Below are 16,307 nucleotides of genomic sequence, written 5' to 3' on the forward strand. Positions count from 1 at the left end.
TTTCTTTTCTTTGTCTGCCTTCCCTAAACACCAGCCCCCGGGAGGACATTGAACAGCCTTAAGCTTAAATTCCTACTCCCTCTTTCCAGTTTGGCTCACTTGCCTTAGATTGAAGGCTAGGCAAGGGGAAAAAAAGGGGGTCCCTGGCTTCATTCCTCCCTTATGTCTTCTCCAGTTTGACGTCCCCAAACCCAGAAAGATTTCCTCTACCACGTTCATTTGAGAGAAATGAGTACATTGTCCTATTTTCCTCTGTCCTTATTGTCAGACATCCCCAGTCTTCTTTGTCCCTGCTAAGTGAGAAGAGGTGTGGTGATCTGTCCCTCAACTCCCTTCAGTATCAAAAAAAAGCATAACAAATGGGGTTAAACTGGGGCTGCAGGTGATGAGGACTCTGTTGATACCTCTCCTGGGGTGTGTGTTTTCCTCTGTCTCACCTTCAGGAATTACACTGTGCCTTCTCCACAGGGGAATGGGCTTTATCTACGCTGCCCTCCACTCTCCCAGCAACTGCTCTTGAACTGTGTGGACTAGGGCAGACCTTCACCTTTTTCTCCCAATGACGTCCTGTACCCTCACCTGGAGTCTAGGGTACAAAGACTCTGGGGGGAAGATGGGGATAATATGCTGAGATTGACCTGAGGAGACCATCTCTACACACACCAATGGCAGCTGCCCCAGGGCCTGCTTCCTCTTCCCGGGTCTGTCATCCTCTGGGAGGGAGGGGCAGTGCTCCAGTCTCCGGTGCCTACAACAGGTTTCTCTTTCTCAACACTGGCGATAACCAGTCTCCATACCACTGTTGCCTTTTTAAATCTCTTAATATTCTCATGCTGTGTTTGTTGTTGATTCCAATCTGATTATCACCAGGGCTGTGTGGGGAAATACTTCTAAATGCGCTCTCATCTTTCTTGCTCTTTTTCCCCCCCCTGATCTTATGTATGTATGATGCTAATCTCTTGTCTTTCAGTTTCTTCCTGCTCTTTTGTATCTTCCTTTCTTGTCTCTCCCCCTACCTTTTGTCTCTGGGTGTTTTGGGGCTTTTTTTTTTTTTTTTTTTTTTTTGCCTTTTTTGTACAAAGATTAGTTTCAATGTAGTCTGTAGCTCCTTTGTAAACCAATTAAAAAAAAGTTTTTTTAATAAAAAGCCACGTCTCTGGTGTGTTGACAGGGTGGGAATGGGGAGAAATATGGTTATAATTTCATATACTGAACCCAACAGAGGTTTCCAGGTACACCATTGTGCTGTCATACATGTTAATACAATTGCCCTACACTTAACTCCCAGGCAAACAATTTCATGACCATATCAATGTACCATGAGTACATAGAAATGTGGAGGACCAAGAGAAACGGGGCAGGCCCAACCTCTTTTTTTTGTTGTTGTGTATAAGCTTTTTATTTTGGAATACGTTTAAATTTAAAGGAAAGTTGCAAAGATAGTGCAGAGAGATTCCATGTACCCCTTACCCAATTTTTTTCTATTGTAAATATACTATTCTGTGTTGTCAAATCTCAGAAACTGACACTGGTACATTCTGTTACCTAACCCCTAGGCTCTGTGGGTTTCACATCTTCTCATTGATGTCCTCCTGTACCAGAATCCATTCTGGGATGCTACATTGCCTTTAGCTGATACTCTTCCCAAGTCTCCTCTGGTCTGTGACAATTTCTTAGTCTTTTCTTATTTTTCATGACCTTGACAGTCTGGGAGTATTGGCCAAGTGTCTTGTAGAATATCCCCCAATCTGAATTTTTCTGATGTTTTGTCATTATTAGATTGAGCTTATAGGTTTTTGGAAGAAACACCACACAGGTGAAATGATGTGAAATGTCCTCATCACATCCTATCAAGGGTCATAGCCACATGACCCTACTGATGATAGTCTTCATCACTTGGTTAAGGTAATGTTTGTCAGATTTCTCCACTGTTTTTCTTTCCCTATTCTTTGGAAGCAAGTCAGTAAATCTAGCCGACCCTTAATGGAGTTGGTAGGAATTAATTTCCCTTCCTAGTGGAAATAGTATCTATGTAGAGTATTTGGGATTCTGTGAGAAAACGGTCTTTTCTCCCCTCACTATTAATTTATATTGGTATGTACTCAATGTATATTTATTTTAGACCTGGTCTATAATTCGGTACTATATTATTTTCATTGCTCAAATTGTCCCAGCTTTGACCATTGGGAGCTCTTTCAGGTTGGCTCCTGTGTCTCTTTGATACATCTACATCCTTTTACTTTTTTGAGCACTTTTTAAAGAACTTTCTGAAGTACAAGATGCTTCATGTTTATCTTGTATTTTCCCTGTCCTAGCCTTAGGATCAGCCATTTCTCCAAGGACCCTTAGTTCTTTATTGGAGAATGGTATTTAGAAACTAAGATGTAGTCCCAACGTATTTTACATCAATTAATACCAGTCTGTGTCTAACATGATCGAATCTAGATTATGGCCCCATCTGAAACTGAAATGGAAGTTATTCTGACAGTCTTTCCACTTTCCAACAGCCTATGGCTTCACTTCCCTTCCTACCTATCCAAGAATCCTTGGTCACTTGTTTATACTGTGGCTACCAGCATTCTCAGTCAATTGTGTTCATTCGACTACCTTTGCTTTGTCAGTCACTCAGCCATGGCTAAACTCAGCCATTGGATTTCCTTATGTAGCCACTAGCAATACAACATTTTAACATTTGACTTTAATGATGCGGGGGAGGATTTTTTGGTTTTGGGCTCTTGTTTTGGTTTTGTAGCTCTAAACGGGCCTTTAATATTTGTGTCATCTATGCATTCAGTAAACATGTATTGGGCCCTTACTGTGTCCTGGGTACTATCCTAGTTTGAGGATAAAAAATGACAGGTCCTGCCATCAAGTACTTCATAGTCGGGTGAAAGAGAGACACCATTAATTGCAGGTTTCCCAATCCTGACCCCATTTTTTTAGCAGATGATTTACTTCCTATTACACGGAGATGATGAATTTCTTTACTTCCCTTTCCCTCCATTTATATAGTCACTGATACTAGTTTACCTCCTTATCTTTTCTTGGGAGTGAGTTTGCCTTTGCAAGGCCAGCACTGCCATTTGTGCACTCAACCTCACTTGTTTTGATGATATTTTCCCCTTTCATCTTCAGTCTCTCCTGGGTTCCCTTTTGTCACCCTGTAAGCATGTTATCTGTCCCTCTGTCCTTCTGCTTCCGCTTGTAAACTTCAGATCTAGTCTCTTTTGATTGCCACAGTTAGTGCAAGTAGTTTACACTTAGTTCTTCTCTTTTATTCACCCCTCAGGCCACTTTGTTCAGCACCTATCAGCGATCTGGTTGCCAGCTCCAGTGGTCTTTCAGTCCTTTGCCTCTTAGACCTTACTAAGAAGCAACCATGTGCATCTCAGAGCTCTGGTCCCTTGGAGTGTGAGGCTAATAACTCCTCGTTCTCCTTCAGCCTTTCTGACTCTCTGTCTCCTTCATAGCTACTTCTGTCCCTTAAGTGTTGGGGTCCCTGTCGTGTGTCCTTTCCCTTACTCTGCCTTTCACCCCCTTAAACAAGTTGTATCCACTCTTCAGCTATCCCAAATTTTAAGCCCAACCTTTTCTCTCAACCTGGCAGACTGCTTACAGGACATTTTCATCTGGATGTCCCACAGATAACTCAAAATGAACATGTAAGACGGGGAAATAATCCTTTATATTCCCCATCCCACTTAACAGTGTTACTACCCCTTGATCATTTATACTTGAAACCTCAGAATCATCTTTCAATTCTCTTTCAAATACCAACATTCATTTGATTACCAATCCTGTCAATATTATCAATACAGTGTATCTCAACTTTTTCTCTTTTTATTTCCACTCTTCTAGTACTCATCTTGGCTAGTGCTCAGGTCTCATAACTGATCTCCCTGCTTCTAGTCTCCCTGAGCCAATCATCCATCTTCCGCACTGCCACCAAATCCCTCCCTAAAATTTTTTGCTTTTAGGAGAAGTCTAGTCTCCTTGATAGAAACTTGAAAACCTTTCCAATCTAGGGTGCTTTTCTTCTTCATATCTCATACCCCTTTCTCCTGCTTACTCTCCCTGCCCCCAACACACACCCTCTAGGTACTTTTCTTCCCTTGTCTGCCCTGGACAGAATTAGCCTATTTGATCTTTCTCCTTATATAACTCCTTGCCCATACCCCTAGTCTGACACGTAATTTTCTGGTTGCTTGTTGATGTATCTTCTTGCCTTTCTAGACTCTGAGATCCTGGAGGGCAGGAATCACACATCTCTTTGTAGACCCAGCACCTAGTGAAATTCCTTTTTAAGACTGAGACCTAAGGGCGCCTGGCTGGTTCAGTTGGAAGAGCACGAGACTCTTGATGTCAGGGTCGTGAGTTTGAGCCCCACCTTGGATGTAGGGATTACTTCAATTAAAAAAACAACACAACAGAATAGATATTTCTGAGTTAAATGAATAAACAACTCACTTTAATCCTGTAGACATGGGGGTCACAGGTAACTTACTGGGCCACTGCAGACTTGAATCGGGATCCTGATGAAGATCTTTGTGTATGTGGAATCCAGGGAGACTTTATTTCTATACTGAGGTTCTTTCTCAGGACCTTCCTAATCCCTCAGCTCTCAGATTCTTACCCCTTCTATCACCACCTCACCTCATAAACCTGGCTGGAATGTTTCTGTCTTTGAAAAGGAGTAGGTTATCCAAGGCTTTGGGTGAGGAGACTGCCTTCCTGCCTGATCCTTGCCTTGTTCCCCTCTGGAGGAGGTAGTCTCCTGAGACACTCCAGACACAAGAAGTTATTTGATCTTCAACTCCTGCCTGCCCACCTCCCCACTCCCACCCCCAGACTTATCTGATCTGGGAGCTGGTGAAGGAAGATCGCTGTAACTAAGTACAACATTCCATCTCACTGGCAGGGCCCTGCAGACTCCCAGAAGGTCGGAGGGAGGGATGGGCAGCTGTCTATCTGCCTCTGGCCCTTGTCATTCCTCCAGTTGCTCTTTCACAACTACTGGAACTTTTACTCTTTCCTTCCTTCATGCAGGGTCCCCAGGAGAAAGGCTCCAGAATCAAAGAGTTGGGGCACCTGGGTGGCTCAGTTGGGTAAGGCGTCCGACTTCAGCTCAGGTCATGATCTCACGGTTTGTGAGTTTGAGCCCCGCATCGGGCTCTCTGCTGTCAGTGCAGGGCCCGCTTTGGATCCTCTGCCTCCCTCTCTCTCTGCTACTCCCCTGCTTGTTCTCATTCTCTCTCTCTCTCTCTCTCTCTCTCTCTCTCTCTCTCTGTCACTCTCAGAAATAAAACATTAATAAATATATTAAAAAAAAAAAAAAAAAAAGAGTTACAGCCTCATTCCTGGTCTAAGCCAGACCATTGCCAGAAAGGGTTTCTAGGCAGCCACCAGGGGGACAGAGGCTAGGAAAACAGGGAACTGGTCCCCTCTGACTCTAATTCTCATGGGAGCCAACTGCTCACAGATGTGGAAATGATTACCTATTACTGTAATGTCTTACTCTGGGGAAGAGTCTGGTGGAGCTGGACTCCTGTCTCCTATTGCACCACAAACCATAGACTTCTTCCATCTCCATGCTGACGTTCCCACTGTATACCCTGTGCTCTCCCTTCACGTTTTACAGTCTCTGCAGTTTAGTAGATACAGGTGATACTAGTCCTCATAGGAGGCTGGCCCTTTTTGCCCCCAGGAAGCATCCTGAGTTTCTCCTATGTCTGCTGACCTCTGGTGGCGATAGTTTGAACTGGACCCTCCTTGTCTAGTTAGTGCCTGCTGGCAGGTAATGAATGGTGTACATTTTCTCAGCCATCCAAATTCAAATATTCAAACACTGTATCAAATGGAAATATTTTTTACTGCTGAATTTTTTGTTTTCAGGCCTCATGACATAATGTAAAGAACAGAGCCTGGGCTTTGAAATCAGACTTACCTAGGTTCAGATCCTAGCTCTGTTTCCTAGCAGAGTGACCTTGGTCAAGTTACCTAAGCTTACCTTTCTTACCTGTAAAGTGAAAATAATAATAAATAGCTCAATGGGAAAATGAGATGATTGTAAAGTGCATAGCCCTAGCTGTGCCATAGCACATAGGTGCTCAATAAAAGTTTGTTACCTTCTCAATAATAGTGATTTTGTTCAGTGTATGACTCCATATGATTTTAAAATTTTTGGTAACATAAAATTTACCATTATTCCCATTTTTCAATGTGACTTTTTTAAACTCTGAGAAGTTTTATATAACTGCTTTCTGATTCTTGACTTTGGAAACTGAGGTCAACTTTAGTATGGTCTGTGAAGCCTGCCTCTGCCCAAAGAGCTACAGATCCGAGCCCTGAAAATAAGGGTTAGAGAGATCTTGGGCACAGCCAAATGGTTCAGTTGACCTCACTCTGGTTTCCAGCCTAAGAAGGACTGACAGGATCCAGCACTTTCTTCCAGGGTCAGCAAAGGGCAGAGGTCTGAAGTCAGGCATCACAGGGTTCTCAGCTGGGCCTCCAAGACCCCCTCCTCCCACTTTGCAGAGAAAAGAGGAGGTGGCTGCAGAGAAGAGGATATGTGATTGCTTCTCTGCTCCTCCCTCTCCCTGCTTTTCCCTACACCCATCCTCTCCCCCACAGCAGCCATCTCCCCCGCAGCAACTGGAAAGAGGGAGGGGGGCGGAGTTGGGGACTGAGGGATCAGAAGACCCACAGCGTCCTGTATCTGAACGAAGCTCTTGCCGGGGGCAGCTGTGCTGGTTCATGCTCCCCTCTCCATGCTGCTTGCCTCCTCCAGCATGATGCTGGGGACTCTGGGCCTTTGGGTACTCCTCCCCATAGCTGTGCAAGGTAAGTGTCTACAGGGTGGGGCAGGGCCTTTCCAATCGCCCATTGAGGGAAAGCGGGACTTGAAGCAGCAGCCATCCCTTTGGAAGAATCAGTGGGGTGGGTGAGTGAGGGCAAAAGGTACGTGTCCCCATGGTGGGGTCAGGTTCCAGGCCTCTGCTGACCCTGTTTCCTCCTGTGGCTTTACCATGCTGGCCCTGGGATATGAAACATGTTCTGTCCCTCCTTTTGGCTGCTGCTTTTGCCCCTGCGTTCACTCCCATCTTGAACCCTCCCCTCTCCCCACCCTGGGCCACAGCACCCCCAAGCAGGCGGACCTGTGTGTTCTTTGAGGCCCCTGGAGTGCGGGGAAGCACAAAGACACTGGGGAAGCTGCTAGATGCAGGACCAGGGCCCCCCAGGGTTATCCGCTGCCTCTACAGCCGCTGCTGTTTTGGGATCTGGAACCTGACCCAACACCAGGCACAGGTGGAGATGCAAGGTGAATGGCAAAGTATATAGCAGGTGATAGCTATGGTGGGAGACAGGTACATCCTGGGGTGGGGGTTATAGCAGTGGGAGAGAAGGAGAAATGGAATGTGTGGAGGGAAAGAAAAGCCCATATGAGATGGAGGGGATGTCTTTGATAGAGGACGGGGTTACCCTCTCTGTTCCTAGACTCCATTATGCTCGCTCGCCCTCTCTCTCTCTCTCTCTCTCTTTCTCCCTTTCTCCCCTCTTGTAATTCCACCCCATCAGGATGCCGAGACAGTGATGAGCCAGACTGTGAGGCCCCCCACTGTGAGCTGAGCCCCCGAGCCCACCCTGGCCCCAGGTCCACTCTCTTCACCTGCTCCTGTGGCACTGACTTCTGCAATGCCAATTATAGCCATCTGCCTCCTCCAGGGAGCCCTGGGACTCCTGGCTCCCAAGGTCCCCAAGCTGTCCCAGGTAGCCCCTCAGGGTGCTGCGGCCTGGTGGGGGCTGGGGCCCAGGTTAGGATGAGTGGTAGAACCAGGGCCAGTTCTCACCCTACCCCCATCCTAAGTTTTCCTCCTCCTGGCCTTGAGAAGTTGGTTGCCCTGGTGACTGGGAGATAAGGGGCTTGTGACCAAGGTGGGGGTGGATCCAGAAGCAAGTTCTCTGAGGAGGGTGAGAGGAACGGAGCAGATTTGGGACAGGGCTCATCTAGGCTGCATTCTTGCCTTAATGTCCAGGCGAGTCCATCTGGATGGTGCTGGTGCTGCTGGGGCTATTCCTCCTCCTGCTGCTGCTGGGCAGCATCATCTTGGGTACTAATCTACCCCATTCCTCCCTTGTGACCCCAAGTCACTGCCCCAAAGCTCTGACCCCTCTCCACGTTTCCCTGACCCCATGGTTCTGAGATCTCTACACCCTGAGCCCATTACCTCCCACAAAACCCCCTTCCCAGTCTCCATGACTGTGCACCCTGACACAAGGGCTTTTTTCTGCCCCAGCCCTGCTACAGCGAAAGGCCTGCAGAGTCCAAGGTGGCCCAGAGCCAGAGCCAGAGCCAGAGCCAGGCTCAGGCAGGGACTGGAGTGCTGAGCTGCCCGAGCTGCCAGAGCTGTGTTTCTCCCAGGTGCCCGGGGAGGGGTGGGGGAGGGTCCTCCAGTCACCCCCAGAAGGTGGTCTGGGGAGGAAGCCTGGCCCTGACGCTAGCTGAGGCCCACCCCCGGCACCGTGTCCCCACCAGGTAATCTGGGAAGGAGGTCACACAGTGGTGTGGGCTGGGCAGCTGCAAGGCAAGCTGGTAGCCATCAAGGCCTTCTCCCTGAGGGCCGTGGCCCAGTTCCAAGCTGAGAGAGCACTATACGAACTGCCAAGCCTACAGCATGACCACATTGTCCGCTTTATCACCGCCAGCAGAGGGGGCCCTGGGCCCTTGCCCTGTGGGCCCCTGCTGGTACTGGAGCTGCACCCAAAGGTGAGGACCGAGGGACATCTCTATGTGTTTGCATGTGTGTGTATGTGGGTGCATGGCTGGATGGCAGCGGGGCCCTGCTTGTGCTTATTCTTCTTCAGACTTCTTCTTCTCCACATTAAAAATGGTTTTTTGGTTTTTTCTTGGTTTTTTATTACACAAGCAATACTGCTAATGTTTTTAACTCATAAAATACAAAGAAGAGGAGATTTCAAAACGATCATATTCCCATCCTTAAAGAAAACCATTGTTAAAGAAATATCTCAAGGCACGGCCCTCCAAACTCATTTATATATTCATTCAACCAATATGTATGAATTATATGTCACACCTCCTGTGCTAAGAAAGACATCTTAGTCCCTGCCTTTGTAGACTTTATTTTATTTTATTATGTTTTAAGCTGTTTAAATGTGTATTTATTTATATTGAGAGAAAGAGAGAGCATGAGCAGGGGAGGAACAGAGAGAGAGGGAGAGAGTGAGAATCCCAATCATCCTCTGGTACCATCAGCCCGGAACCAATGTGGGGCTCGAACTCATGAACCATGAGACCATGGTCTGAGCTGAGGTCAGGGGCTTAACTGACTGAGCCACCCAGGTGCCCCTGCCTTTGTAGATTTTATAGAGTAGTGGGGGAGACAGGGTGGGTCAGGTAAACACAAAACTGAGTTTTGTCAAGCGCGTTAAGTGCTGAGAGAGGGGGTACTGTGAGAGAAGAAGAGATGTGACTCGAGGGGAGGGTCACGGACGGGAAAGAGGAAGAGGAAGAGGCAGGCAAGGATCAGACCCGGCCTGGCCCTGTGGGCCTGCTAAGGACTTGGGACTTTATTAGCACCTGCAGTCCTCGATCTCTGACATCTTGAATTCTGGGAAGTCCCCTCTTTGTGCCTTAATGCCCAGCTCAAAAATCTCTGCTTTCTTGGTTTTGTTTGTTTGACTTTCCTGGCACACTGATGGCACTTGGTAATGTTTGTTGAATGAGGGATGCTGTGACTCCTTTGCCTCCCAATTTCCACCTGCCCCCCACCTGCTGCTCTTCTGCCCAACAGCTGTCCCCATCGGCTGGCTATCCTATACAGGCCTGACACTTCAGGCCAGGAGGTTCACAAAAGGTACCAGTACCTAGTTTGCCTTGCCTCTTCTGTTTCTGTTTTTGTCTCAAGTCCCCAGGCAGTAGAAGGTGGTTACTAGTGAGCGACGCTAGAGTCAGACCGCTTGGGTTCAAGCTCTGGTTGTCTCTCACCAGGTGACTTCCAGCAAGTTTACCTAGCTCTCTTTCAAGCTCCTCATTGGTGAAACGTGAATCACAGGAGCACACACCTCCTAGGGTTGTTGTGAGGATTACGGGAGGGCTGGCACATCGTAAGAGCTCAGACATTTGAAGTAGGGTTACTGTTTTTCCCGTCAATCTGACTGATGTACATTCTCACTCCTCCACTGCCTCTTGTCTCAGCCTGGATGGATCAGTGTGTCAGTCTGCTAGGGGAGGCAGGGGGATGTCTGTCAATTGATCTCTGCTCCCTGGGGTAGATCAGCCACCTCCAGCTTATCATGTGTCTTCCTCTTCTCTCTGCTTCTCCCTAGGGATCCCTGTGCCACTACTTGACCCAGCACACCAGTGACTGGGGAAGTTCCATGCGGATGGCGCTGTCCCTGGCACGGGGCCTGGCATTTCTCCATGAGGAGCGCTGGCAGGATGGTGGGTGAGCTGGGAGTAGGAAGCCATGGGAATCAGGAGCCACACTGCTGTTTCTGATTCTCCCTTAGCTAGAGATGGGAAGAACTAGGGTCAAGAGAAAGGAAGAAGATCCATACCCCTTCAACCTTGGCTTCTACCACAGGCCAATACAAACCAGGTATCGCCCACCGAGATCTGAGCAGCCAGAATGTGCTCATTCGGGAGGATGGGTCGTGTGCCATTGGAGACCTGGGCCTTGCCTTGGTGCTCCCTGGCCTCACCCAGCCTCCCACCTGGGCCCCAACTCAACCCCGAGGCCCAGCTGCCATCATGGAGGTGAGTACTCCGGATAAGGGTGAGGCCCAGAGATGATGGCAGTGTTCCTGATGAAGATGTGGCCTTTGCTGTGGCAGCAGTGCGGCAGTACCTGTAGAGTTTGGGACATTGCTGAGTCTAGTTGGGGGGATGTCGCGCGTACCAGTGTTGCAGCGAGGCTTGCCAGTGAGATGATTCTTGGCCCTCCATGCCTTTCCCTCTAGGCTGGCACCCAGAGGTACATGGCACCAGAGCTCTTGGACAAGACTCTGGACCTACAAGACTGGGGCACGGCCCTCCGGCAAGCCGATGTTTACTCTCTGGCTCTGCTCCTATGGGAGATCTTGAGCCGCTGCCCAGATTTGTGGCCTGGTAAGGATGAGTGTGACAGTGCCCCCTCTCCCCTCCTCTCCATGTCTCACTTGCCCATTCTAGATCCACTTGCCTCCTGACGCAGGAAGCTCTGCCCTTCTCCCTCTCGGCCTTTTCACAAGGAGACACCCTAGGGCTAGCTGACACCTAGCCCCCTGTGCCTTTCCCCAGACAGCAGACCACCACCCTTCCAACTGGCCTACGAGGCAGAACTGGGCAGCACCCCTACCACCTGTGAGCTGTGGACCTTGGCCGTGGAGGAGAGAAGGCGCCCCTACATCCCATCCACCTGGCACTGCTTCACCACAGTAAGAGGCCACCTGCTGGTGGGCTGGGGACCTGGAGGGTGTGGGCCTGGGCTTCAGGGACTTGACTACCAGGACCAGCCCATCTGCTCCTGTCTCCTCTCATCTGCCACCACTCCTGGCTCCTGTTCAGCTGGAGCTGAGCAAACTTGCCCTGTACCTCAGCTCATCCTCTTCTACCATAAGTCTCACACAGCCATTCCTGAGACAGGCACCTTCCTCTTGCTCAGACTTGCTTGGTCTGTCTCTCTTGTCTCCACCATCCGTAAGCCCTGTGTCCCAGTCCCCTCCTCCAGGAAGCCTACCTTGGCCTTGCTTCTGCCCTGAGCTCTGCTCCCAAAATGGCTCCACTCCTGGTACCCAGGAGCCCAACACTCCATCCAAAAATTCCTCGCCCTGTCCTACACATCTGGGTTTCTACCATGACCCAATAAAAGCCAGCCCTGGGTATAAAGGGTTAAAATAGTGGCCAAATGGTGAAATTGCAGGGTCTGTATAAATAGTTTCCTAACAGGAAGCCCCTTTCCCTGCTACCTGGCCTGAAATTTCCACTGCACAAGTATCTGTTGGGTTAAGCAGTGTTTGCCTAAGACCCTGGTTGCCTGAAAGGAAGGAGAGTAATTTCCCATCAGTGTGTTAAGTCATTAACCTGAATTAGCTTCTCAGAGGAAAAGGTGGTCCCTCTGGAAGGCACCCAAAGAACCTGTCTCATAGGAAGCAAGATGCTGAGGGCTGGGTCTCATTTGGGGCCGGGAGAGGGAGGCTCCAGGGAGGGTCAGAAGAGGAGTGTTGAGAACAGGGTAGCGGTGGGCACCTTTCAACTCTGGGGCTGGTCAGGGGGCCACTCAGGATCCCGGGATTAAACTTGCCTCCCGGTCCTTCTTGCCAGGACCCTGGTGGCCTGAGAGAGCTGCTAGAGGACTGTTGGGACGCAGACCCAGAAGCACGGCTGACAGCTGAGTGTGTACAGCAGCGCCTGGCTGCCCTGGCCCGTCCTCAGGAGGCCCGCCCCTTCCCAGAGAGCTGTACCCACGACTGCCCACCTCTCTGCCCAGAAGACTGCCTCTCACCTCCTCCCCACTGCCATTCTCCCTTGTAGGCCTCCACTGAATGTCTGCTGCTTCAGCATTCAGCAAGGCCCTGGTGCCAGGAGTCCTCCTGTACCATCTCTCACCTGTAAATATGCAGTTTATGTATAACCTATGTACATGCAAACATAAATACGGTGATCAGATACCTGTCTGCTCTGCCTCACCACTGCCTTTCCTACTTGCTGAATGCTTGGATCCTTCTGTGGCCATCTAGTACACTGCAGTCCCAATGAGTGACTAGGGGTGGGTGTGCACAGGAAGGAGACGAAGTCAGCATTATCTCCATGTCCTGGGGCCTTCCTTCATGTGATCCTGGGGCTCCTCCTGTCTGTTGTCTTTTCTTTCTCTTCCCCAAGCCTTTATTTGGTGTGATCACATGGCAGAGCACTGGGGAAAAAGGGGTGGATGTGATGAAACCAAATCGCTGCTCTGAAGGTGCTCAGAGAGGCACAGCTCACTTTGTGGGGCCTGCACAGGGTCCTGGGGGTGTCCTCTCCTGAGGCTTGAGTGGGAAGACCTCACAGGGCACGGGAAGCTTGGGTTTTGAATGAGTGGTTTTCCAGGAGTGGTGAGGGCAGTAGGTGTCGTGTCATGTGGTGCAGTAAGAAACCACAAGGAACCTGGGAAGCAAAAGCGCAGGGTGTGTTGTGGAGAGAGAGAGGGGAAGTTATGTGGAGATTGTAGGCAAGGCCTTGTGAGCTCTGCTGAGATGTTCTTCCTTCATTTCTTGTGCGTGTGTGTGTGTGTGTGTGTGTGTGTATGTGTGATTTCTAGTGGCTTTTCTTTCCCACCCCAGACCCCATTCACACAGGGTGCCCTTCAGGGACATGTTACAATGGGTGCCTGGTTTATAGCACTAGTTCATTTTTTTTATTTTTTTTAATGTTTATCCATTTCCTGAGAGAGAGAGAGAGAGAGAGAGAGAGAGAGAGAGAGAGAGCAGGGGAGGGACAGAGAGAGAGGGAGACACAGAATCCGAAGCAGGCTCCAGGCTCTGAGCTGCCAGCACAGAGCCTGATGCGGGGCTCAAACATATGAACCATGAGATCATGACCTGATCTTCTTTTTTTTTTTTTTTAAACTTTATTTAAGTAAGCTCTATACTCAGTGTGGGGAACTCATGACCTCAAGATCAAGAGTTGCATGCTCCTTCAACTAAGCCAGCCAGGAGCCCCCCCTAGTTTAGTTTCTAACTACCTGAGTGCACTTGGGCAAGTTATTTTCTCTTTCTAGGCCTCAAGTTTCTCACTTGCCAAATCAGGGGGTTGGAGGCCTTCTGGTCTAACTCCAGTAGACGATTGGGACGGCTCTGACTTCACTACAACAGGATTGATTCTTGCTCAGTGACTGAGCCCTATGTCTTTGAGCAAGTTACTTAACCCTAGAATCTGTTTTATCATGTGTAAAGTATGGATAAAAATGCCCACCCTGATTGCAGAGTTGATTCAGGGTAAAAAAGAAGAGGTGACAGGTCCTGTGCAGCACCTGACCTCAGTGGACACTCTATAAATGGGAACAGTTGTGACTGAACATTGAGATGATCTCTCGTCCCTTTCTAGCTTGGGTGTTCTAGAGTTCCAGGATTTAGCCTGTGCAGAGCCTATCCACTTTCAAGCCCTGAGATTTCACTTTCCTTCAGAACTCTAATTCTCTGCAAGACATCATCGTGTGAACAGGCAGCCACCACCTGAAACCAAACACATCAAAATCCAAGATCCTGCTTCCCCCTCACCAGCTGGGCTGCCCTACCCTCTTCCCTGGCTCTCAAGAGCACCCCGTTTCTCTCTCCATCTCTCTCTCTCTTTTTTTAGTAATCTCTACACCCAATGTGGGGCTCAAACTTACGATCCTGAGATGAAGAGTCACATACTCTTTAAATTTTTTTTTTTTTTTTTTTTTTTTTTTTTTAGAGAGAACAAACAAGGGAGAGGAGCAGAAGGAGACAGAGAATCTTAAGCAGGCTTGACTGACTTGGTTTTGGTTCAGGTTGTGATCTCGAGATTCATGGGATCAAGCCCCCTGTCAGGCTCTGTGCTGCGAGTACAGAGCCTGCTTTGGATTATCTCCCCCTCTCTCTACACGTCTCATTCTCTCTCTCTCCCTCTCTCTCAAAATAAATAAATAAACTTTAAAAAATCTTAAATGAAAACTAGAACCAAAAACAAACAAACAAACAAACAAAAGAAAGCCTAAAAAACTGTCACAACGAAGAGGAGCCTAAGGAGACATGACGACTAAATAAAATGTGATATCCTGGGTAAGATTCCAGAATAGGAAAAGGACACCAGGTGAGGACTAAATAAATCTGGATAAAGTATGGTTTAGTTAGTAATCATGAATCTGTACTGGATCATTACATTAAGGTAACAAACATACCATAATAATATAAGGTGTTAATAATAGGGGGCTGGGGGTGGGGGATGTGAAAACTCTGATTGCCTTCCCATTCTGTAAATCTAAAACCGCTCCCCACAAAAGAAAGCTTATTAAACAAAAGTATGACCATCTGCAAAACTCAGAGCAGCCACAAATACAAAGAACAATGGCAGGGTTGTCGTAAGCATGACAATGCACACTTGCGGTATTTTTGAGTAGGTGTGTTGTAATATGTTGTATTGAAGGGATCACTAACATAAAACCCAGAAAACTTAAGATGATAATCTTGGCTCTCCTAGCTGTGAACTCTTAGAAACGTTTATTTGTTTAATTTTCTCAGCAAGGGGAGTGCATTATTCTCTAAGTCATTTACAATCCTATGATTCCCTACTTCTGTGATAAAATATTAGAGTCCCACTTGTGAAGATTACTTCGCCAAACCCAGTGTTTACCTCGTACGATACTGCTGATTAGTGACCCCATGCTCACAGAGATGCGTATTATGTCATGGAGATGCAATTTTGGGGGGAAAAATTGTATTCCTCACACCCAGTTCCCCCTATTATTAACATCTTACATTAGTATGGTATATTTGTTACCTTAGTGATCCAATATAGCCTCGTGATTACGTGATTATTAACTAAACTCCATACTTTATAAGTACACTTTTTAGAGAGTTGAAAACATAAATCTCTGAACAGAGATGGGCTCATGGGAAGGAAGCTATGTGGCTGAAGACAGGGGCAGTGGTCGGTGAGAAGAAGACGGATTCGTCACTATCCAACTTTTTTTTTTTTTTTACCTCTTGGATTTTGAACTATTTGCATGTTCTATTAAAATTAAGTGTTTACTTAAAAAGTTCATGCCAGAAAAAAAGGAAATATGCCGAAGTATTAATAGTAGCGATTCTGTTTGGGTAATGGGACCTCAAAAACAATTTTCTTTTTCTTTCTGCTTTTCTGTTTTCCAAATTTTCTTTAATTCTCATGAATTACTTATAGAATTTATTGAAAGCATGTAAACAAATTATCATCAGGAAACATTCCTTGAAAAGCTACATGTGACTTCACATTGTCTCCCTTTGGTACTTAGGAACTTAGGTACTTAGCCTGTGCAGTACACAGGCTTTGGTACTTAGGAACACAACTTGTAGCATATTTTGTGCCTATTGTTATGTTGTTTGCTGAAATTATTTCATATGTGAGCATCACATTCTCACCTAGACTGTAACTGAGAGCATAGAGGGTGTGGAGGAACATAGTTTATACTCCTTCCGGTTCCTTTATAGCACTCAGTTCAGGACTCTGCATACGGCCTGGGGGACTGGATAGAGTCCCGAATTCCTGACCTGAATTTGTTACTAACAAGGGTGAAGGCTGCACTAAACCATTTCTGCTTTCTGAGCTTGTT

The 16,307-nt window shown here is 47.7% G+C and overlaps 1 protein-coding gene across 3 annotated transcripts; it reads left to right on the top strand.

Moving 5' to 3' along the window:
• The first annotated feature begins 5,759 nt into the window (after positions 1-5,759).
• Positions 5,760-15,978, top strand: AMHR2 (anti-Mullerian hormone receptor type 2). 3 transcript variants are annotated; one of them, XM_078449829.2, is made up of 11 exons: positions 5,760-6,840; positions 7,136-7,318; positions 7,576-7,767; positions 8,034-8,108; positions 8,295-8,419; positions 8,534-8,764; positions 10,345-10,459; positions 10,602-10,774; positions 10,978-11,125; positions 11,297-11,433; positions 12,320-15,978. In XM_078449829.2, exons 1-11 carry the CDS (start codon positions 6,768-6,770, stop codon positions 12,527-12,529), a joined length of 1,662 nt encoding a protein of 553 aa, XP_078305955.1. In that variant the 5' UTR covers positions 5,760-6,767; the 3' UTR covers positions 12,530-15,978. The 3 variants fall into 3 exon arrangements, with proteins under 3 accessions (XP_078305955.1, XP_060513457.1, XP_081652297.1); XM_060657474.3 differs by lacking the exon at positions 5,760-6,840 and having other exon boundaries at positions 6,940-7,318; XM_081796171.1 differs by lacking the exon at positions 5,760-6,840 and having other exon boundaries at positions 6,940-7,318; positions 11,301-11,433; positions 12,320-12,450.
• The last annotated feature ends 329 nt before the right edge of the window (positions 15,979-16,307 follow it).

The sequence above is a fragment of the Panthera onca genome, chromosome B4, assembly GCF_046562875.1.
Source record: "Panthera onca isolate mPanOnc1 chromosome B4, mPanOnc1 haplotype 2, whole genome shotgun sequence".
Classification (NCBI taxonomy): domain Eukaryota; kingdom Metazoa; phylum Chordata; class Mammalia; order Carnivora; family Felidae; genus Panthera; species Panthera onca.

Bases quoted from the DNA above. Each gene is read 5' to 3' on its own strand.
- AMHR2 (XM_060657474.3), top strand. From the start codon at position 6,970: ATGGTGGGGTCAGGTTCCAGGCCTCTGCTGACCCTGTTTCCTCCTGTG. The intron at 8,765-10,344 runs GTGAGGACCGAG...GCTTCTCCCTAG, and splicing joins TACTGGAGCTGCACCCAAAG to GGATCCCTGTGCCACTACTT. The intron at 11,126-11,296 runs GTAAGGATGAGT...GCCTTTCCCCAG, and splicing joins CTGCCCAGATTTGTGGCCTG to ACAGCAGACCACCACCCTTC.